General features: G+C 53.7%; 9 protein-coding genes across 16 annotated transcripts in view; 6 read left to right on the plus strand and 3 right to left on the minus strand.

Annotated features, from left to right (window-relative positions):
- Position 1: 1 nt before the first annotated feature.
- PPTG_18884 (hypothetical protein) lies at positions 2–2,662 on the plus strand. Its single transcript, XM_008916772.1, has one exon. The coding sequence runs from the start codon at positions 151–153 to the stop codon at positions 2,584–2,586; it is 2,436 nt and encodes an 811-aa protein (XP_008915020.1). The 5' UTR covers positions 2–150; the 3' UTR covers positions 2,587–2,662.
- On the minus strand, positions 2,622–4,772 carry PPTG_18885 (the record flags this gene model as incomplete). 2 transcript variants are annotated; one of them, XM_008916774.1, is made up of 10 exons in its annotated part: positions 2,622–3,025; positions 3,103–3,280; positions 3,357–3,412; positions 3,483–3,636; positions 3,713–3,859; positions 3,924–4,156; positions 4,227–4,294; positions 4,380–4,543; positions 4,613–4,639; positions 4,725–4,772. In XM_008916774.1, the coding sequence occupies 10 exons, from the start codon at positions 4,770–4,772 to the stop codon at positions 2,778–2,780; spliced, it is 1,323 nt and encodes a 440-aa protein (XP_008915022.1). In that variant the 3' UTR covers positions 2,622–2,777. The 2 variants fall into 2 exon arrangements, with proteins under 2 accessions (XP_008915022.1, XP_008915021.1); XM_008916773.1 differs by having other exon boundaries at positions 2,635–3,025; positions 3,103–3,283.
- A 1,496-nt stretch (positions 4,773–6,268) lies between these two features.
- PPTG_18886 (hypothetical protein) lies at positions 6,269–7,480 on the plus strand. Its single transcript, XM_008916775.1, has one exon. It carries the CDS (start codon positions 6,407–6,409, stop codon positions 7,289–7,291), a length of 885 nt encoding a protein of 294 aa, XP_008915023.1. The 5' UTR covers positions 6,269–6,406; the 3' UTR covers positions 7,292–7,480.
- A 264-nt stretch (positions 7,481–7,744) lies between these two features.
- On the plus strand, positions 7,745–8,620 carry PPTG_18887 (hypothetical protein). Its single transcript, XM_008916776.1, has 3 exons — positions 7,745–8,023; positions 8,092–8,283; positions 8,341–8,620. Exons 1-3 carry the CDS (start codon positions 7,779–7,781, stop codon positions 8,516–8,518), a joined length of 615 nt encoding a protein of 204 aa, XP_008915024.1. The 5' UTR covers positions 7,745–7,778; the 3' UTR covers positions 8,519–8,620.
- PPTG_18888 (hypothetical protein) lies at positions 8,414–10,708 on the minus strand. The gene is made up of 2 exons (XM_008916777.1): positions 8,845–10,708; positions 8,414–8,768 (listed from the first exon to the last, which is right to left on the minus strand). The coding sequence occupies exons 1-2, from the start codon at positions 10,631–10,633 to the stop codon at positions 8,668–8,670; spliced, it is 1,890 nt and encodes a 629-aa protein (XP_008915025.1). The 5' UTR covers positions 10,634–10,708; the 3' UTR covers positions 8,414–8,667.
- A 22-nt stretch (positions 10,709–10,730) lies between these two features.
- Positions 10,731–12,478, plus strand: PPTG_18889 (hypothetical protein). Of its 5 annotated transcripts, none has more exons than XM_008916779.1 (4): positions 10,731–11,897; positions 11,973–12,094; positions 12,170–12,233; positions 12,300–12,478. In XM_008916779.1, the coding sequence occupies exons 1-3, from the start codon at positions 10,739–10,741 to the stop codon at positions 12,173–12,175; spliced, it is 1,287 nt and encodes a 428-aa protein (XP_008915027.1). In that variant the 5' UTR covers positions 10,731–10,738; the 3' UTR covers positions 12,176–12,233; positions 12,300–12,478. The 5 variants fall into 5 exon arrangements, with proteins under 5 accessions (XP_008915027.1, XP_008915028.1, XP_008915026.1 ...); XM_008916780.1 differs by having other exon boundaries at positions 10,763–11,897; positions 11,951–12,094; positions 12,163–12,233; XM_008916778.1 differs by having other exon boundaries at positions 10,763–11,897; positions 12,163–12,233.
- Positions 10,766–14,547, minus strand: PPTG_18890. 2 transcript variants are annotated; one of them, XM_008916783.1, is made up of 4 exons: positions 13,579–14,547; positions 12,871–13,501; positions 12,670–12,788; positions 10,766–12,609 (listed from the first exon to the last, which is right to left on the minus strand). In XM_008916783.1, exons 1-4 carry the CDS (start codon positions 14,476–14,478, stop codon positions 12,445–12,447), a joined length of 1,815 nt encoding a protein of 604 aa, XP_008915031.1. In that variant the 5' UTR covers positions 14,479–14,547; the 3' UTR covers positions 10,766–12,444. The 2 variants fall into 2 exon arrangements, with proteins under 2 accessions (XP_008915031.1, XP_008915032.1); XM_008916784.1 differs by having other exon boundaries at positions 10,766–12,788.
- Positions 13,982–15,398, plus strand: PPTG_18891 (hypothetical protein). Its single transcript, XM_008916785.1, has one exon. The coding sequence runs from the start codon at positions 14,639–14,641 to the stop codon at positions 15,248–15,250; it is 612 nt and encodes a 203-aa protein (XP_008915033.1). The 5' UTR covers positions 13,982–14,638; the 3' UTR covers positions 15,251–15,398.
- A 105-nt stretch (positions 15,399–15,503) lies between these two features.
- Positions 15,504–18,782, plus strand: part of PPTG_18892 — a 10,694-nt gene continuing 7,415 nt past the window's right edge. Inside the window, exons 1-3 of one of the 2 annotated variants that reach the window (XM_008916786.1) lie at positions 15,507–15,553; positions 15,654–16,570; positions 16,629–18,755. In XM_008916786.1, coding sequence (XP_008915034.1) covers positions 15,783–16,570; positions 16,629–18,755 — 2,915 coding nt within the window. In that variant the 5' untranslated portion in view covers positions 15,507–15,553; positions 15,654–15,782. Of the gene's footprint in view, positions 16,571–16,628; positions 18,756–18,782 lie in introns of both variants that reach the window. The other variant, XM_008916787.1, reaches the window with a different exon arrangement.

Genomic DNA, 18,782 nt, shown 5'->3' on the forward strand with positions numbered 1-18,782 from the left:
ATCAGCTCGATCGAGGAGGCTGGCGCTGCACCCGGCGAGACGGTGAAGACGGAGGTGTTCCGCTCGGAGGAAGCCGACGGCAGCATCGTGACCAAAACGATTTGTACCACGTTGAAAACAGTGAAATCTAGTGGGGGTGCGGTGTTGAAAATGGTGAAGGTTGAGACGACGACTGAGACGGTGTCGGCGGCTGGCAAGATCAGTACCTCAATGGTGACGGAGGCCCGGGAGGAGACGGAAGGAACTAGTCTGTTGACGAGCTATGCGTCTGTTGCGTCTACTTCTGAATCGATAGCTGGGGGAGAGGAGGATATCACTCGAGATACTAAGAAGTTTGTGAAGAAGGGCAAGCACAGCAAAAAGGGGATAACCGATGCCTCGGTCGTGTTGCATGGATCGATTGAGGCAGATCAAAGCCAGAGCGTATGTGCGGCGGCAGCGTGGGGGGAAGAGGTTGGAAGCGTTTCTATAGTATCCACGAACCTGAGTACGAGCATTCAGCCGTTGAAGGTGCAGCGCGGACAATCGTTCAGATTGGCATTCGACGATCTCATGTGTGTTGATCAAGTAAGCGAGAGCTCAAAGGAGCCACGTGACGTTGTAAGAGGTGCTACTGGGTATGCGGAGTCAGGGACAATGACTGCGGTAATTGGGGCGGGCCGAACAGGTAAAGCTGCGTTCCTGGGCGTGTTGGCAGGTGAAGTAGAAGTAAGAAAGGGTACAATTTTCTACAACGGCAGCGAAGCTAGTGCTCTCGTGAGACGTCGTGCCACAGGCTACTGTTGGTTTGGTGACGAGCACGCTGCTTGGCATGGGACGACCACGGTGCGTGAAGCTTTGAGTCTGAGTGCCTGTCTGCGTCAAGACGACAGTATCCCTGAGAATCGCAAGTTTGAGACGGTCGAGACCTGTCTCGAATTATTGGGACTCACTGAGCTGGCTGATAAGAACATCGAGGCTTGCTCTGTAGTCGAGACTCGTCTCGTGGCTATCGGCGTCGAGCTTGCATTTGCTCCAACTGTACTTCTTCTGGACGAGCCTACAAACGGTCTTAACGAGAAGAATGCGCTACGCATTATCCGTGTGCTGCAGCAAGTGGCACGCACAGGTCGTACAGTGGTGTGCAGTCTTGGTGATTCGGAGTCTATGTCGGTGTTGCGCACATTCGATCGACTACTGATGCTATCAAGCAGTGGTGAGACACTATTCCATGGTGAGACTCGTCTGTTAGTTCAGTACTTGGAAGCGCTTCCTGGCGTGAAGAAGATGAGCAGTAGCAAGAGTATTACTGCATGGGCTCTGGAAAGTGTGGGCCAAGGATCCGTGATCTCTCACTCAGCTACTTTTACGACAAAGACGACGATTACAACCGGCAAGGCTCACTCGAACACGAAGAAAAAGCAGAAGAAACAGGCAAGTGCTACCTCGGTGTCGACCAGTTCGAATACTGTCGACCGTGAGAAGGAGGCTCGGTTTGTTCAGTTGTTCCAGCGCAGTGAGATCAAGCGAGCATTGCTGACCCAAATGCAGCGCGTGGGTTACCTTAATCCCGGCTCAAACGATCAGACACCGGCATTGGTCGTTGCATATAAGAGTGGAAACTTGACAGCTTACGCGGCTTCGTGGCGCACGCAGGTGACATGGCTCGTTCGACGAGTAGTGATTTCGTATTGGCGCAGCCTAGCTTCAATCATGACTCGCTCAAAGACAGAAGCGACTACGCAGTGGCAACGACTGGGAGCGATTGGGTTGTTCCTAGTGTCACTCGTGTGGTTCCTCTGGTTCTGCTTTGCGACAAGAAGCACGGAGTATGACACTTTCGATGGAATGAACCAAGGTGCTTCACTTATTGCTTGGTCGACGCTGGTGACTGGCGCTAGCTTCGCGTTCGGTGCTATCGCGACTGCTAGTCGTGGAAATGAGATCGCGTGCTGGCAACGTGAACAGGCTTGGCAAGCGTATCCTGCGGTGGTATACCACGTTTGCTCCTCTTTAGTTGAGCTGCTGTTTGTGCTCGTGATCACACTTGTGGTCGCAGTGTTCTCTTTCACACTTTTCGGATTCTGGTCTATCACTGAAAGCGGCAGTTTCTCGCTCTACTGGCTCACGCTGGCGATCTTCGCTCTTGGGCAAGCGTATCTGGGCCAATGGCTTGTGGGGCTGGCATCAGGTGGAAGAGTTGCAGCAGCCGCTGGCGCTGGGATCAATTTGCTTCCGTTGTTAACGTTCGTTTGGCCCTGGAGGAAGAGCACACTGAGCTACTTGACCTGGTCGCTATTGCCACAACGCTTTGCGCTTCAGGCTCTCCAAGCACTCGTGTTTGGTACAGCTGACTCGTGCGTTTACGAGATGGAGAACAGTGAAGCTGAAAGTGTGAGACTTCAATGTCGAGAACTACGACTGATCCCATCGGACGAGCACTTCTATAGTGAGCACCAACAACTTACGGTGCATTCATTCGCAGAGCTCGAATACGGTGCTGAACGTGGTGTTGTGGCGTTCCGCTTTGTCGAGCTACTAGTCTTCCTTGTGGTCTTCCGGGTCCTTGTGATCGTGGCCTTGCAGAAGCGTCAAGTCCGAACCTAGTCAGATTACTGCATACTATCTTAGTAGCATAATGTGAAATGAAGGTTGTTTACCTAAAATCTAAGACACAGTGGCGTTCATTCTTATGCTGTTGCGTTCGAGTACTACGCATAGCAATATCGAAGATTCAATGTGGCTAACCGCGCCGCATTTTCTTGTACGGAAAATTGAATTCACGACGGCGAATTTGCTCACAGCCATTTGACCATGAGTGACGCATTCTCGAGCTTCCCCTCTTCAATGGATAACGTGTCGTTGTAGGCCACAGCGCTGGGTGGGAAGGAAGTCCGCAGCTCAAACGCGCGTGTTCGAGCTTCAGAGACCTGATCCTTCACGAACGTCCACACCATAGCAAGCGGGTCCGACTTGAGGAAGCGCCGCGTAAGGCGAGAACCATCGGGCACGCGAATCTGAACTCGGGTAACACCGGGGGCACCAGCTACGGTAAAACAAGCACCAACAGACTGTCATGTACATGAAAACATAAAACACAGTGCGCAATTCGGTTCACTGTACCATCGGGCTCTGGAGTTAAGTCCACAACTGGTTCCTGCGCCTTCTCCTCGTCGTTCTTCTCCTCTTGCTCCATGGCATTTCCATCTTGCTTTGTCTCGCCTCCACCGTTCTGCATCGAGGCAGCGATAGCCGCGGCTAGCTGGTCATCTTCAGAAGCATCCATGATATCGGGCTCAGCCTCCTTCGACGAAGTCAGAAACAAAGATAGGTAAGCACACCGACGCCAATCGACAATCGTCGACAAAAAAGCAAACCTTCTTTATCTCTGTCGACGGTGTATCAAATGTGTGCATACAGCAAAAGTCCGACACTGCAGCAAAATACACGTGAGCAGGTCAGTGGAAGCCCTTCACTTGGTCAGGTGCTAGTTAACACCGTACATTTTTCTGTCATGTCTTGCGGCTCATAGAAGCCAGTCCAGCGCTGTCGGATTTCTCCTGTCCGTGGATCGATAATCACCACGATTGGAAGCGAGTCGCGGTCAATCTGGTACAAACTGCAAAACTTCTTGCCGTGCTCCGACGCCCAATAATTCTGCAGCATCCACAACGAGTGTCGGTCAGTCAGCAGCACCTGGCAATGTTAAAAACGACGAAGCTGCATAACGTACTTGCCAGAACACGAAGCCGCTCGCCACGAGGTTTTGCACTACGTCGTCACTCCACGTGTCGCGGTTGAGCATGTGACTTGCGAACACGATTTCGTCTTGGATGTTGACCAGGAGCCATTTTCCCTCATTCTTGGCGTGCGTACGAGCCTACATACATCAGAACGTAATGCGTCAACACAAACGCCAACCGTCCAGCGGCAAAAGCACGTACATCAGCGTAAGTTCCTTGAAACATGATGGCTGTGGGTGGCTGGAACAACGTGCTAAGATCGCGCGTGCGCTCAGTGCTGGTACCGTCTGCATCGTTCGAATTGTTCGAGGCCTCGCCAAACGCCACTGCTCCAGGGTCTCCGAAGGCCGTGGAAATGCTGCCGGCCGTCATCGCCGCAATGCTCTCAGCTGCAAAGTCGCGGTTTTGGTCGCGCAGATGACGCATTGGTCGCACTGCAGACACAACACAGGAGTCAGCAGTCACTATCTTGAGCCACACTAATTGCACCCCATCGAAACGCACTGAGGTCCATCCCGGAGTCCACGAGACGCTGGCGTTTCGACGGATCGGGCGCTCGCACGGCGTTGTCACTGCAGCATAAGCACAAGCAAGAGCGACGTCTCAGTAAAAAGACGCTAGCTAGCGTAGCAGGAATAGTAGATAGTAAGAACGCACTCTTCTCCGTAGGCAGCAGCGATGGCGGCGGCGGTGGCCGCGTCCATGTCTGTTGACGGAGCCGGTGGGGGGCTGAAAGTAGCGCTGGAGCTTGCTGCAGCCTGGCGCGGAGCTGCAAACGCCGTATTAGCGCTCTGGCCGCCGCTCTCCATGTACAGGTTGACCTGGAGGGATTAATAGAGAAGATATGAGTGTCTAGAGCGCAGGAATGGGTAGGAAATAAGAAGACGCACTGCCTCGTCCAGTTTCCAGTTGGTAAGCTGCCATTTCGATAGTTCAACACAAGAGTCCGGTGTTAAAACTGTGAAACGAAGAATGGATATGGCTGGTAGAAGTGCCACCGACCTCGAGGAACTGCAGCGCGCTGCCGGAGTCGGCGCCGGTGATGCTCATGAATCTGTGTGGGGGACGAGGAGGTGGAGGTCGTGAGATATATATAAGGTGGGGAAAGATGCAGCTTCAGACGCACGAGGCCAGCGCGTCTTGCGAGTCGGGAGCGTCCGCCATGGTGTCTGCGCGATCAAAAAGAAGTGAAGAAGGGGAGTCACTCGAGTGAGAGTATGTCCTCGTTTCAGTGACGTATTCGGTAGTAAATCTACTGATGGATCTTTCGAGAGTGATCTGCCATTAGTCATCGGCCGCCGGCACGCCGACGACGTCAGATCTACACGTACTATGAACCTCCAGCACCAAGCGCGTGAAATCTGCAAGCACTACGACGAGACCGCAAAAACTGCAACTCCTCGAAGAATGAGATCCGTGAGCTCCAACAATGCAGGTCGTGTTAAGCGGAATCGGCGAAAGCTAACCAGACCCTTCCCAGTTTGGTCTGTGGTATGCAAACAGCTCCCTGGACTCAAGGCAGCTATTCCCTCACGGAAGGCAGCATTGCCAATGCTGCATTGAGGGTCGGAGTGCCGCATTCGAATTCACGGCGCAACTTCAACTGCACGGTTGATTGATTTTGCATAGAGGCGGCAGTCCGAAGTAGAGAGTGCAGTCATGACACGACGCCAACTCGGGGCAACAAAAGGAGACGATTCGATCGCGTTAATGCACGTTAAGTTGCAACTCAATTCGACCAGTACGGGTTCTAGGCAAAACTCCGTGCTGCTGTAGAGCCTTGCCAGGGAACTTGGAACTCATCAAAAGGGAGACTTGGAACTCTCAAAGTGTCCACATCTATGCATTCCTGAAGTTGGTCTGAATTGCTCCGTCTCTCACCACTTCAACGAGTATAGATACGCAAGTACTTCAAAAACATGACAAACATCAAAGTCTCACAAGGCAACAGAGCTCGTTCGCGACGACATTCTCATTGACAAGGGCTGGCGTCGCCACCAAAAGCATGGTGCACAGATCAGACAGAAATGTAGTGAATTGCAGTGAGGCGACTGAAGTTTGGTGGTGTCGTGGTTCACCTGATTTGGATACTGTACAGCGACTGAGGTTAACTGAAGCGTGATCACGGGAGTTTACAAGCGGTTTGCCACTCACTCGGGCTCGCCAAACAACCTGCAACCCGAGACGTTGGAGCCTGACGCGCACTTGGCCCTGCAGCTATATGTAAACAGCTCCGTAGCTTGACTTATATAAAGTCTCCAACTTGAAACTGCCCCGCCACGCGAACGAGGGAGTTTAGAAACCATGCGAAGCTCCTCGTTTCCCCAGTGATTTGAGTGGGTTGCCCTCCGAAATTCGGATGTGGACTGCACATTCCCTCGCTTCTTGTTGTCTTGCAGGCACCACTAGCCGCGTGGCGGGCTCTGTCAGCTCTTTGTGACGATTGAACTTGAGTCCCCATCCTAACCTGAACAAAGAATTTAGTGACTGGCTCAAAACAGCTGCTTGAATTCTTGAAACCAAGCAGCCAAGGGAGGGATGACCTCAATTAGCATATTTCCAGACAGAGTGAGAACGGCGGTTGACACCACGTCTAGATCCGTTTTGCGTGTCAGAGCTCGGCTCATTTTGGAACTTGCCAAGCGCCAAGCAAACTCCTCCTCACCCTCCAAGTACCAGACAAGATGCCTCGTTTCGCTGGAGTCGAAGTTGGCGGCACCACGTGGGTGGTGGCCATCGCCGAGGACCACCCGGAGAACATCCTGGAGAAGTTCGAGGTGGACACGACGACGCCCGACGAGACGATGGGCGCCATTGTGGCCTGGCTGAAGGAGCGCAAGTTCGACTCGATCGGCATTGCCTCCTTCGGCCCCGTGGACCTCAACAAGAAGTCGCCCACGTATGGCTACATCACGAGCACGCCCAAGCCCAACTGGGGCAACACGGACGTGGTCGGTGTATTCAAGCGTGCCTTCCCGGACGTGCCCATCGGTTTCGACACGGATGTGAACGCCCCTGCACTGTATGAAGTGGCGTACGGTGGCCACGGCGACATCAGCAGCGCCGTGTACATTACGGTGGGCACTGGCGTTGGCGTTGGCGTGTGCACGAACGGCAACGCCATCCACGGCTTCATGCACCCGGAGGGCGGCCACATCGTCGTGCCACCTGCCCCGCAGGACATTGAGACCGGCTTCAACGGCGTGTGCCCGTTCCACGGCGACTGCGTTGAGGGCATGGTGGCGTCTGGCTCAATTGCTGCGCGTACGGGCGTGGATCGCCGTGACCTGGCCAACATCACGGACGACGACCCGGTGTGGGACACGATCGCGCACTACCTGGCCAACCTGTGCATCAACGTGACGTTCCTCACGTCTCCGGACGTCATTGTCATTGGCGGCGGCATTGCTCGTCGTGAGAAGCTCTTCGACTTGATCCGCGAGAAGTTCGTCGCTCGTGTCAACAAGTACGGCCAGCAGCCTCCCGTGGAAAAGTACATCCGTGCCTCTTTCCACCCGGCCATCGGTCTCGTGAGCTCGCTCCACCTGGCACGTCTGGAGCTGCAGTAAAAAAAATGTATGAAGAACAGGTATTTCTCCGCCACATCGCGTTCAGCCATCCCCACACTTGTAGTAGACGGTAGGTAGAGTGGAGCGAAGGATCTGAAGGAATTTGTAGTTCTAGCGCCTTGGTAGCTGGAATACAAGCTGTGTTTTATGTCTATCTACAAGCTCGTTCGTTAGTGGATCCGAAGGTGACTCTTTATCGTATTGAACAAGGTGCTGATGCCTGGGTGGAATGGGAGCTGGCGGGTTCTATTCCAGCATACAGCGTCTTCACCGAAGCTCGGCGTCAACTACGTGCAAGCGAGCTCACCCACCACAACGCTCGAGTTGCAAGCTACAGCTTCAACGCTGGTTGTCGGTCAAGACCTGGCCAAGTATGGCATTGCTGGGGTCGTCTGGAATTGTGTACGTTTCTACAGAATCTCGAGTGTGTACAGGGTGACATTTTCCGTTTGATCTCTTTCGGACTCTACACGTACAGGCTCGAGCGATGATGTCGTTCTTCGAGGTCGAGTCGCAGTTCGTAGCGCAGTTCCATGTATTGGAGCTAGGTGCAGGCCCAGGCGCGGTGGGGTTGGCTCTCGCAAGCGTGTGCGAAGTATCGTCGCTCCTGCTCACGGATCTTGAGAGTGTGGTGCCCTTGACTCGAGACAATGCTCGGCTCGCTGCGCAACAACACGCATCGATAGCCACCCTGATTGCTAGCAACCACCTTGACGTGCAGCCATTATGCTGGTGCGATTTCATCCTATAGAACGTAGCTCTCTCTTGTACCTCACTTGCATGCTCAATTGAATTCGTAGGGGCGAGCCACTGGACAATACCATTGTAAGTGGTCCTGTCGATGTCGTGGTGGCTTCCGATTGTTTGTACGAGTCGGTATCGCACTCGGGATTGTTGTCGACGCTACTGGAGCTGACAGATATTTCTAAGCACGATACTGCATCTCGGCACTGCCCCATTGTACTGCTTGCCTACAAGCAACGCATACCTGAGTGAGTATTCCACAGATATTTGTTGTTTTGTAGTACTGATCGTGGCTGCATTCACAGGAAGGAGAAGCTCTTCTTTGAGTCGGCTTCGGAGCACTTTGACATCGCTGTCTATTGCAACGATACGTCAAGTACATGCACGACCAATAACCGTGGTGATGCCATTGAATACTACGACGAAGCCATTTACATATGCAAGCTAGAGCGCCGCTCCCATGGAGCTGGAGCTCTAACATAACCAAGACAAATGGACACGTAAGAAAAGACCAGGCAGCTTCGAAAATGGTCACAGCCAGAACCATATTCAAAAACTAAAATCCACGCAAACGTTATATCTTGCCGCGCTCTATCCATTAGCCGTCTCCACTTGTCTGTGGTTACACTAGCTTACAGCTTCAGGAAGCGCAGCACCTCCTTGTCAAAGCACGACTTGAGCAGCGTGTCGCCGTTAACAATCTTTGTCGTTGCCACAATAATGTCGTATGGGCCTGTGCAAACATTAACAAAATAACCATGTTAGTTATATACAAACCGAAAGGGTATCTCGAATCGCAGGATACTTACAGTCAGGCTGGCGAGATAGATGACGCAGTGCAGCGATCTCCATAAAGGTCACACCACCAAGGTAGTACACGAGCAGCACCTTGCGTTCTTCGCTACCGAAGTTGTCGAGCTTGGAAGCCGCAGCAGGTGCAGCTGGGTCGTCACTGGCATTCTTACTGGTCGCCTGCGAGACTTCCCCCGAGGGTCCAGGCAGCTGACGAAGGCCTTCCTGTACAGCACTCCAGCCACGGGGCTTGACTGCGCTCTCTACAATACGCACAGACAACGGGGCATAACCAGCGGCATGGCTACGACTGACGTAAGCACAATCACGAGGGTTACGCGGGTCCACATCCTCATTGAGCAAGCGAAACGATTTCCGCGCAAGTCCAAAGCCGCTCGCTTCATTCCACAGAGTATCACGTCGACTGAGCAGACCAGCCTTCTCCAAATTGCTCAGTGCCAGCATCATCTCAAAGCCGTACGTCTGTACGAGCTCGCGACTGAGATGCGTGTAGTTCTTCGTCTTGATGCCGCCTGCAGCCACAGACTGAAGGCAGAACTGTCGAAGCACACCAAGCAGAGGCTCTTGATCTCCAATACGCTCCTCAAGCTGCTCGAAGATCGTCTCACCCGTAAGTACCAGGTTCTCTGCGTCCTTGAGATCGCGGAAACGCTTCGAGTCTGTGGTTTTCTTGATCAGCTCGGCCAGATTAATGTGCTGCTGTAGGGACTGGTAGTTCTGCTTGAGACCTGGAATACGCTTGACAAACTCGCGGATCTCACTGATCGAAGCGTCGCGGTTCTTGCGGAACTCGTCGTAGCGCTCGCGGATCTCGCGAGCCTGTTGCTGGAGGTTCATACCGAGACGTTCAACGTGATAGTCGCGCACTTCGGCGTACAGCTTGTCGTTTGAGTTGAGTGGCACTGACACTTGTGCGGGGCGGTTGCTGTTGCCTGAGTTGGGTCCGTCGTCGTCAGCGATGAGCTCCGCGTCCACAGTGATGAAGCCGTGCGTGATGCCCAAGATCTCGTCCAGAAGTCCTTCGTACGTCATGGGGGAGCACATGGGCGTCACTAGATCCACATTACGGTCGATAAGCACAACCGTGTCGATCTCAGGGTCCAGTACACCAATGGGGTTGCCAGCCACCTCCTGTTCGCGACGGAAATGAGTCATCATCTGGTAGATAACCTTGGCCATGGCGCCTTTGTACTTGACGTGAGGGATCATACCGAATACAGTCTGCAACTTAATGAGTGAGGCTGCAATGGTGTGCAGATTGGTCTTGTCGCCGTCCACGTAGAACTCCTTGAAACACGCGTCCAACTCGAGTGTCAATACATCGTCATCGAAAGGGATGAGATCCAATTTGTACTCCCCCACACTGAGGCTACCGAACACTCCCTCTTTCTTTAGCACCTCGTCACACACGAGCGTACGGCGGCTCACGTAGTAGAGGTGGAAGCGCTTCTTGGACGAGCTCGAGGACTTGTCCGCGCCCAAGTCGCGGATGTATTTGGCCACGTAGCGCATGGCGCGCACAGACGGCCGCACGAGGAAGAGGACAAACTCGCAGCTGGTCTTAACTGTCTTGCCGAACGCGTGGAAATCCTTAACACCATGGTCTTTGAGCACTGCTGTGCCGTCTACTAGCACATGGTTGAGCGGCCCATTAAGCTCTGGGTCTAACACGAAGCAAATATCCTTGCCGATCGAGTCCAGGATCGAGAACAGCTCACGCCGAGAATCCTCTCGAAGCACGGCCAGGTTCAACACCCCGTTCTCCAGCGTACACGCCTTTGACATAGTCGCTTCTTCGCTTATCCCCCTTGATATGATCCGAGAACGGCTTACAAGGTCAAGTCAAATGGATTAATCCAAACTAAATTATCTTTTTGGTCCAGATTACGCATGGATTTTATTCTTTTTGTTTGTAAAACTCGTGTTTTATTCATTGCTGGTGATATGCTTAGCTTGTACGGTGGAGCTGCTCGGCGGCGCGGCTTCCGACCAGCATTAGTGAGGGCCTTTTCTTCTTCTGTTGAGCCTGATGATACGGATGTAGTGTTGACGCGTGAGTTCATATATGCGTCGCTGTACGCGAAGGAGGCAGGATACTTCTCGACCCCGCAACGGGAAGTGCTCCATGCTCCGACCCAAAGCATCGACTTCGGCAATCTTTGGGGCGCCGGCGAGTATCGCAACGTAGTAGCGCAGTTATACAAGGAGAGTCCCGAGGCCTGGCTCACGCCCGTGGAGGTGTTCGCACCGTACTACTCGCAGGCGCTGGCACGTTACATGCTCAACTCGCCATTCTTCCGCCAGGAGCTCGAGGTCTACGAGATCGGCGGTGGCTCTGGGTCCAACGCGCTGCACATTCTCAATTACCTCAAGGAGCAGGCACCAGACGTGTATGATAAGACCAAGTACACGCTCATCGAGATCAGCCCCGTGATGGCCGAGAGGCAGCGCCAGCGTGTGGCCGCCGTGCACCCGAAGCAGTGCACGGTCATCAACCAGGACATTTTGACATTCGCAGACACACACGCACCCGTCAGCTCGCGGTGCTTCTTCCTGGCGCTCGAAGTGTTGGACAACCTGCCGCATGACAAGGTCACGCTACAGAACGGCAAGTGGTACGAGACCATCGTTAAGATGCACAGCGGGGCGGACGAGTCGGCGGCCGGCCCAGTGCTGGAGGAAGCCATGCGTCCAGTCAAGGACATGCTGATCCGCCAGACACTCCGCTACTTCGGGTGCGAACTGCCGCTGCACGTGTCGTACAAGAACAACTCTGGTCTGGCGCAGCGTGTGCGGCGTATGCTGGGCAAAGACGACCCAGTGCTGAACTCGGCTTTCGTCCCGACGGGCGCCATGCAGCTGCTGAACACGCTCCGGACGACGTTCCCCAAACACCATCTCATTGCTGCTGACTTCGACTCGCTTCCGGCCCCGAATCTGGATGAAAACTCACCGATTAAAGCTATTGAACACCCGCTCAGCGCCACGGCAACATCAGCCGGAACGCTCTTCGCCGGCAATGCACCGCTCGTCGCGTCCAAGCTCACAGGTACGGAGATCTGCACATATCAAGACGGAAATCTGCTTTGTTGACTGGAGAAGTCTTGTCTCTTTGTGTCTGCAGGTGTGACGAAGGACCACGACACGTACCTGGTGCAAGGCGGGATCGCCGACATCTTCTTTGCCACAGACTTCGACAGACTCAAGAGAGCGTATTGCTCTGCGCTCCAGCGCCAGCCTGATGAGGTACGTTGGGCTGTGCGTAGATAACCCAGACTCAAATGCTGACTGAGTTTGGTGATCGTTATTTGCAGGTTTCAGTCGTGAAGTCATCCGACTTTTTGAAGGAGTTTGCTGACGTGCAGAAGACCAAGACAATCACTAGGTACGTGGCTGCCATCTTTCCGCTGGAAAATATTCCATAGCTGACAAACGTCTTGATGACATTCAGATACAACCCGCTGCTAGAGGACTACTCCAACACGAGCTTCATTTTGTCTTAGCACGCGAAACTGTTGTCCACTGTGGTGAAGTCGTATAGAAGACTGTCTGATAAGTAGAGATTTTTGCAACCTTACACTCGAATAATAGGAAAATCAACGCCGTCGTCGCAGGAGCTTGGAATGGAGATCCGACTCAATCTTCTTTTGCTTTAGCGCGTCCTTTGCCATCTGGGTGCACCTGGGGCACATAACGTACGTCGACGTGGGGATGTCTTTTGTCGCGTGGCCAAGCCTCTTCACCTCTTTCGGCAAATGATCCTACACGATAGAGATCAGCATTTCCACGGCAACCACAGGGCAATAACAAGCATAGCCTACCTGGCAATAGGATGTGACACAATAGCGGCAAGAGTAGTGCGCTATGATGCCACAGTCCTGGCAGCGGTGACGCGGACAAACCCACGTCTTCCCCTCTGGCACTTCGTAGCCCAAGCAATCTACAGTCGCATCACATTCACACAGTACGTCAGTCATGATCTTAATCAGAGATCAGCGCTGTCTCACTCTTCTCTCTCTTACCTTCATGGTACACCTTGGGACAGCGCGCAAAGGCCCCATTCATTCCCTTCCAGTCACACTCGATTACATCGCCACCATCCTTGCAGCAGAAGCATACATCCTCCGATTCCTCGAACTCGTCCGTTATCTCACGCTCCAACAAGAACTTGAAATATGTCACCAAATAGTCAATTGGCTGCATATCGGACGTCGAATTGATTTGCTTCGCCAGTTCCGGTTCATCTTCGTCTGCGGTGGTGCTATCTTCAATCTCATTGCGTCGCTTTCGCTTCTTCTGCTTGGACGCTGCAGTTGAATCAGCTTCGGCCCCCCTCGCTTCCTCACTAAGAGGAGCATCATCGTCGTCATCTGTTGAGCAATTCGGACACAACCAGTTCTTGGTCCGCCACACCTTGTGAGACTGCGCTCTGCCAATCAGTTTGTCGATGCAGGGCAAGCAGTACACTCGCGTGCAGATTTCGTGTGTGCAAGCCTTTTTAGACTTGGCTGGTAAGGCTTCAGTCGACAGGGCACATAGCCCACAGTAATTGTCTTGGCCACCCCTCTTCGAGACCGGCAGATTCTGCACGCGCTGCTGCAGTACCCGCTGCAAGCATACCTTGCAGATATGAACCATTTCTCCCTTGCCGTCCTGTTCAAGCAACAACATAACGAAGCAGTCCAGTCAGAAATGGATAGCAGTACTGAAACAGCATTAAATGGCGCAACCTTGAGCACGAAGGGATGCTTCGGGTATGCTGGCGCGTCAGGCTTCCTCTGCATGCGACACAAGACGCAGATCATCTTGCTCGGGGGCGTGGCTGCCTTCACCTTCCCCTTGTTTTTGGGTTTGTTCTTCATCTGTGTCTTCACGGGCTTCTTGCCCTGCCTTTTGGCCTGGTTCTTATTCTTATCCGGCTTCTTGACTGTGATCAGTGCCAGCCGCTCCTCTCGTTTCTTAACCTTACTGGCTGCTGCCTGCAGTCGGACGCCCTCGTCTATCTTTCGCTTCTTGTGTTCCTGCGTAATTTCCATCTCCATCACCACTGAGCTTTGTAGTAGCGCATATCTCTGCATACGTGTGAAGGCCTCAAACGTGCGTGCGAATAGTTCGTACTCAAAGTCAGAGCGGAAGTGGAAGCAGTAGCAGAGTCTTGTGGGCGGATCAGCGCCTCCTCTGGGCCTCAGCGTGGGTCTCTGTGGGGCATCTACCTTGGCTATCATATTAGGGGACGCCACGGCCGCTGCCAGCGACGTCGCGTCCTTGCTATTGGCAGAGGCTGTGAGTACGTGTGTCTTCTTGACGGCCTGGGGAATGTCCACGTAGCTGTCCAGGGGAGCGGCACCCACCGTTCGGCTCTCTGGCGGCACGAAAGGGGCCGTGACGCCCCATAGCATCGACCGCTCCTCGCGCTGTAGCGACATCGTGGCCAGACGCGCCACTTGCAGCAACTTGTCAGTCACAGCATCGGCCACCACGAGCTTCTGCTGGCTCCATTTGGTCAGAAAAGTCTCGCACGCCGGATAGGGACGTGGCGGCAGCGTCAGCTTGGCGTCGGGCGCCACAACGCGGAAGCCGGCGGCGCTCTCGGCCTCGATCAACTGGAGAAGTACGCCTCGAAACGCCATGGATGCGGACTTGAAAGTGACCTAGAGTTAGATATGTCACTATGGAGAGGGAATCCAGTGACAAGATATCTAGTGCCGCGAAAAGACGCAAAGCGACCCAAATGCTTGTCATTTGAGTATCTTCCTCCAAGTCCCTTCACCTTGTCTCCTAGTTGCTGCGATGCCTTCACACACCGGCGAAGATCCTCACCACCACAGCCACCACCAATCGCTGATGGCGGAGGAATTTGCCATGGGTGACGGCAAAAAGCGCCACGCGTTGCTGACCAACGACGACGTCTTCGCCGAGGAGCAGCAGGCCCGACAGGATGAGCTAGACGCGCTAGTGGGTAGTCTCGCGCAGCCAACAGATCTGGAGGCGCTTCAGAGTTTCCTGGCCAGCGACGCTGCCCAGAAGGACAAGATCGATCAGCTCGTCAACTTCTTGGCCGATGGCCCGGTACCGGAGCCTCACAACGAGCTTGTGGCGGAGACGGATATCTTTGCCGACGAGCAGGAGAAAAAGCAGAAAGAGTTGGATGAGCTGGTGGACTCACTGTCCGACATCACCGTGGCCCCGTCTCCAGCCACTGCTACGGCCACGGCCTTGTTGGCGTCGGACGCCAACGACGTGGACTTCGCAAGCGCGCAGGCTTCGTTCCTCAACGTTATCGGGGGCGCCGTCTTGCTGCTGGTGGCTGTGGTGCTGGTCGTAGTGACCAAACGTACGCAGTCGAAGCGCGAGGAAGAGGATGAGCGCAAGGATTTCGGCTACAGCATCTTGTACGAGTGAAGCGTCACCTATGTGGTCTACAGTAGCAGACCCTTTTTACACAATCAATACGATGTATTGTCATAACCATGTCTTTTGATGCGATACGGGGCTAACAAATGTAAATTGCATGAAGCTCTTCGAGCAATGCTCATAACGTATGATCGCTGTGCTATATTCTCTTAGCTCTTCTAGCATTCCTCATACACGTATGATACTAAGTTGATAGGACACGTCGGTACGCATGCTGATTGGCCCGCGGAACTTTCCCAGTTCTCCGGCATCGACACTCCAGACATGTATTGGTGAAAAGTGCTGGGCGCGGTAAATAATGATCGCGACTATGTCGGTCCACGCGGGGCAAATGTGGAGCGACACAATAGCTACTGTATCTACTAATACATGCTGCGTTCTCGACATGTAGTTCACAATCCTTGCACTGTGGCAAAGTGATGAATGCAGTTGACTTTATTCTTGGGTTACTCCGCCCACTGGTCGCACGCGATCGTGGCGCCACTCACAAGACGATTGGGCCCGAGAAAGAAGGAGGCAGATGAAGATGGAGGCGCTGGCGTACTTGGCGCGCTCGGATAGCTCCGACTCTGACGATGACTTTGCCTCGAGCGATGGACGCCCCACGCCTCTAGACCCCGAATACTGGCGTGGGATCACACACTCACGAGAGGTGACGCCGGCGCACAGTTCTACCTACAGACATTCGAGCAGGATGGAGACACCGCCCTCACACCACTATGAACACCACCACTACGCACCTGCGACGTACCCCATGTACCATCAGTACTCGCACCAACGCCCGGTGATGTCCCCTAGCGCGATGATGCACAACCACGGAATCTACAGCGGTAATGGAGCTTCCATGTCGCCGATCAACTACCAGGCTGGGCCTCCAATGGTCCCTATCAGCCCAGTCGCGCACATAAACGCAATCCACGAAGGGGGCTACATGCCACACTCTGGTGGGGCGATGTTACACACTGGAGGAGGCATGGTGCATCGCCCAACAGAGTGGAATAACACACAACCTCGCTATCCGGCTACCGTATCCCCCGTCTCGACACCGCAGCAACTGAAACTTCAAGTTCGGGAGGCACTAGTGAGAGCGCAGGCGTACCTGGACTTAGTTCCGTTTTTCCAGTCGTACGACTTGTCATTTGCAGGTGGTATTCGCCTGGGAACAATTCAGCAAGCTCTGGGCAGAATGGGTGTGATACTCAGAGATCATGTGCTCCAGAGTATCGGTCAGCTCTTCAGTATTCCAGGGTCTGGTCTTGTGGACTACGTGGCATTTGGTCGGTTTCTCGAACTCGACGCGCAGGAGTTGTGAGTGTGCTGTGAACGCGATAGCATTGTATATTCTAATACGTTCTCTTCTCTACAGGGACAATATGCGATCGATCGTGGCGGCTCGGCGGAGTGTCTTAGTGAACAGCAACATCGATCTCAGGGATATTTTTGCGCAGTATGACTCGCACCACACTGGATTTTTGCCCCGATCGACATTCGCAACGCTACTGCACGACTACAGCATCATCATACCGGAAATTACACTACATTTCTTGATGATACACCTTGCAAAGCCGTCGGATACGACGTCTGTTTCGTACGTGCGCTTTCTCGAAATGACGGACGTAGGAGTTGCAAGGAGTGCATCGGCGAATCCACCTCACAGCCGCACGATGGAAAACTCCCCACCTCGCCTCAATAGCTGGTCAGGTGGACGATCGGATCCATTTGCACATGAAAGCCCCGCTCCAGGTTATGAGGTGCAGGCTGCAGTACCTGCCGCCAGAGTCGTGGATCATGCCTCCGCTAGCCCAGACTTCGCAACACCTCTACCCAGGCTCGGTTGGGTCTGCCGAGTGTGTTCCCACCAGCAGATCGCGGATTGGGCGACTCACTGTGAAATTTGTGAAACATCTAAGCCGCGTCTTGGACTTCATGGAGAAGGGTACATCAAATGCTTGCGATGCAAATTTGATAACAACTACGATATGGACGAGTGCGAGATGTGCGGACGGCCGCTGAATGCAAGCAACAAGAAGGTGTCGAAGTCGGACAAGAAGCGCAGGGCGAAAAAGCGCTACGTATCAAGCTCTTCGTCCAGCTCTTCGTCATCATCCCCGTCTTCTTCTTCTTCTAGTTCATCAGGTCGTCGCCGAACCAGAAGACGCAAGTCGGGCAAGCGTTCTCGCACATCTCGATCCAGTCGAAAGAAAGAGGAGAAGAAACCGCGATTCCAGCGAGGAGAGGAGATTCAGGCCATTCCACTAGGAGAAAGGGGCTATGAGATCGGTGTGATCGCTCGCGTCCGGCCGAATGGGACCTACGATATCGAGTTTGACAACGGACTATACGAGAAAAACGTCGAGGAAACTTGCATCATTGAAATCTCACGAGCTCGTATCATCAAGGCCAGAGATGCGTCTGACGAAGAAGAGACCAAGAAAACGTCGAAAGCTAAAGGCTCCGATGAAGAGCGCGATCCCGGTTACGAACCTGGTGATCGAGTGGAGGCTCGGTTTCAAGGACGTGAAAGATTTTTTGCTGGTACAATCAAGAAGTGCCGTACTGGCGGGTTGTATGACATCGATTATGATGACGGCGAAGTTGAGTTACGAGTTCGTCCCAAGTACATTAAGCGAGAGGAGGCCAAGAAGCAACAGAAGCCTCCCCCGAAGGAAGACGTTATTTCTGCTTCCGAGGTTTCGTGGGCAAAGGGACAGAAAGTGGAAGCCAAACTGCGTGGATACGCGGATTACGTGAAGTGCGTCGTGTTTCGTGTGCATGAAGATGGGAGCTGCGACGTGGAAACAGAAAGCGGTGAGCTGCAAAAGCGCGTACCGGGCCGAGATCTACGCACGCGTGCTAGTTCGCCAGTCAAGAAGCCTGTTCTCGCAAGCGACGACGAACCGATCCGTCCAAAGAGACCTCTGGTTAAAAGACCAAGTGCTCCTACGACAAGCGACGACTCCTCTGCGCAACCGAAGGGGGGATTCAAGCAAGGACAAGCAGTTGAAGCTAAGCGCAAAGGGAAACCTGGCTACCATCCCGGTGTGGTCGCTCGTTGCCGATTGAATGGCTCATACGACATTGACTTTGATGACGGTGAGAAAGAATTAGCTGTACCTGCATTTCTTGCACGTCCACTCCAATCAGCAGCTCCAGCCAAGAAAACAAGTACAACAAATACAAGAGCACACACTACTCCTCCGTTTAAAGTTGGCCAACCAATTGAGGCTCAGTACAAGGGTAAGAGCAAATTCTACCCGGGCGTGATCTCGCGCTGCCGTCTGAACGGCACGTACGACATCGACTACGATGACGGCGAGAAGGAAACGGGCGTGGCGGCCGAGCTGATCCGTTTGCTGGGCAAGAAGGGCGGTGGCGACACGGACGACGACCTGAAGCCGAAGAAGTTCCGGGAGGGCGACAAGGTGGAGGCTCAGTACAAGGGTAAGAGCAAATTCTACCCGGGCGTGATCTCGCGCTGCCGTCTGAACGGCACGTACGACATCGACTACGATGACGGCGA

This window comes from Phytophthora parasitica (assembly GCF_000247585.1).
Source record: "Phytophthora parasitica INRA-310 unplaced genomic scaffold supercont2.89, whole genome shotgun sequence".
NCBI classification, from domain to species: domain Eukaryota; phylum Oomycota; class Peronosporomycetes; order Peronosporales; family Peronosporaceae; genus Phytophthora; species Phytophthora nicotianae.

Coding starts and splice junctions, on each gene's coding strand:
- PPTG_18884 (XM_008916772.1), top strand. CDS start 151: ATGGTGAAGGTTGAGACGACGACTGAGACGGTGTCGGCGGCTGGCAAG.
- PPTG_18886 (XM_008916775.1), top strand. CDS start 6,407: ATGCCTCGTTTCGCTGGAGTCGAAGTTGGCGGCACCACGTGGGTGGTG.
- PPTG_18887 (XM_008916776.1), top strand. CDS start 7,779: ATGATGTCGTTCTTCGAGGTCGAGTCGCAGTTCGTAGCGCAGTTCCAT. Junction 8,024..8,091: donor GACGTGCAGCCATTATGCTG/GTGCGATTTCAT, acceptor TTGAATTCGTAG/GGGCGAGCCACTGGACAATA. Junction 8,284..8,340: donor TACAAGCAACGCATACCTGA/GTGAGTATTCCA, acceptor CTGCATTCACAG/GAAGGAGAAGCTCTTCTTTG.
- PPTG_18888 (XM_008916777.1), bottom strand. CDS start 10,633: ATGTCAAAGGCGTGTACGCTGGAGAACGGGGTGTTGAACCTGGCCGTG. Junction 8,769..8,844: donor TCTATCTCGCCAGCCTGACT/GTAAGTATCCTG, acceptor ATGTTTGCACAG/GCCCATACGACATTATTGTG.
- PPTG_18889 (XM_008916778.1), top strand. CDS start 10,793: ATGCTTAGCTTGTACGGTGGAGCTGCTCGGCGGCGCGGCTTCCGACCA. Junction 12,095..12,162: donor TCCAGCGCCAGCCTGATGAG/GTACGTTGGGCT, acceptor CGTTATTTGCAG/GTTTCAGTCGTGAAGTCATC. Junction 12,234..12,299: donor AAGACCAAGACAATCACTAG/GTACGTGGCTGC, acceptor GATGACATTCAG/ATACAACCCGCTGCTAGAGG.
- PPTG_18890 (XM_008916783.1), bottom strand. CDS start 14,478: ATGGCGTTTCGAGGCGTACTTCTCCAGTTGATCGAGGCCGAGAGCGCC. Junction 13,502..13,578: donor AGCATCCCTTCGTGCTCAAG/GTTGCGCCATTT, acceptor TTGCTTGAACAG/GACGGCAAGGGAGAAATGGT. Junction 12,610..12,669: donor GTGTCACATCCTATTGCCAG/GTAGGCTATGCT, acceptor TCTATCGTGTAG/GATCATTTGCCGAAAGAGGT.
- PPTG_18891 (XM_008916785.1), top strand. CDS start 14,639: ATGCCTTCACACACCGGCGAAGATCCTCACCACCACAGCCACCACCAA.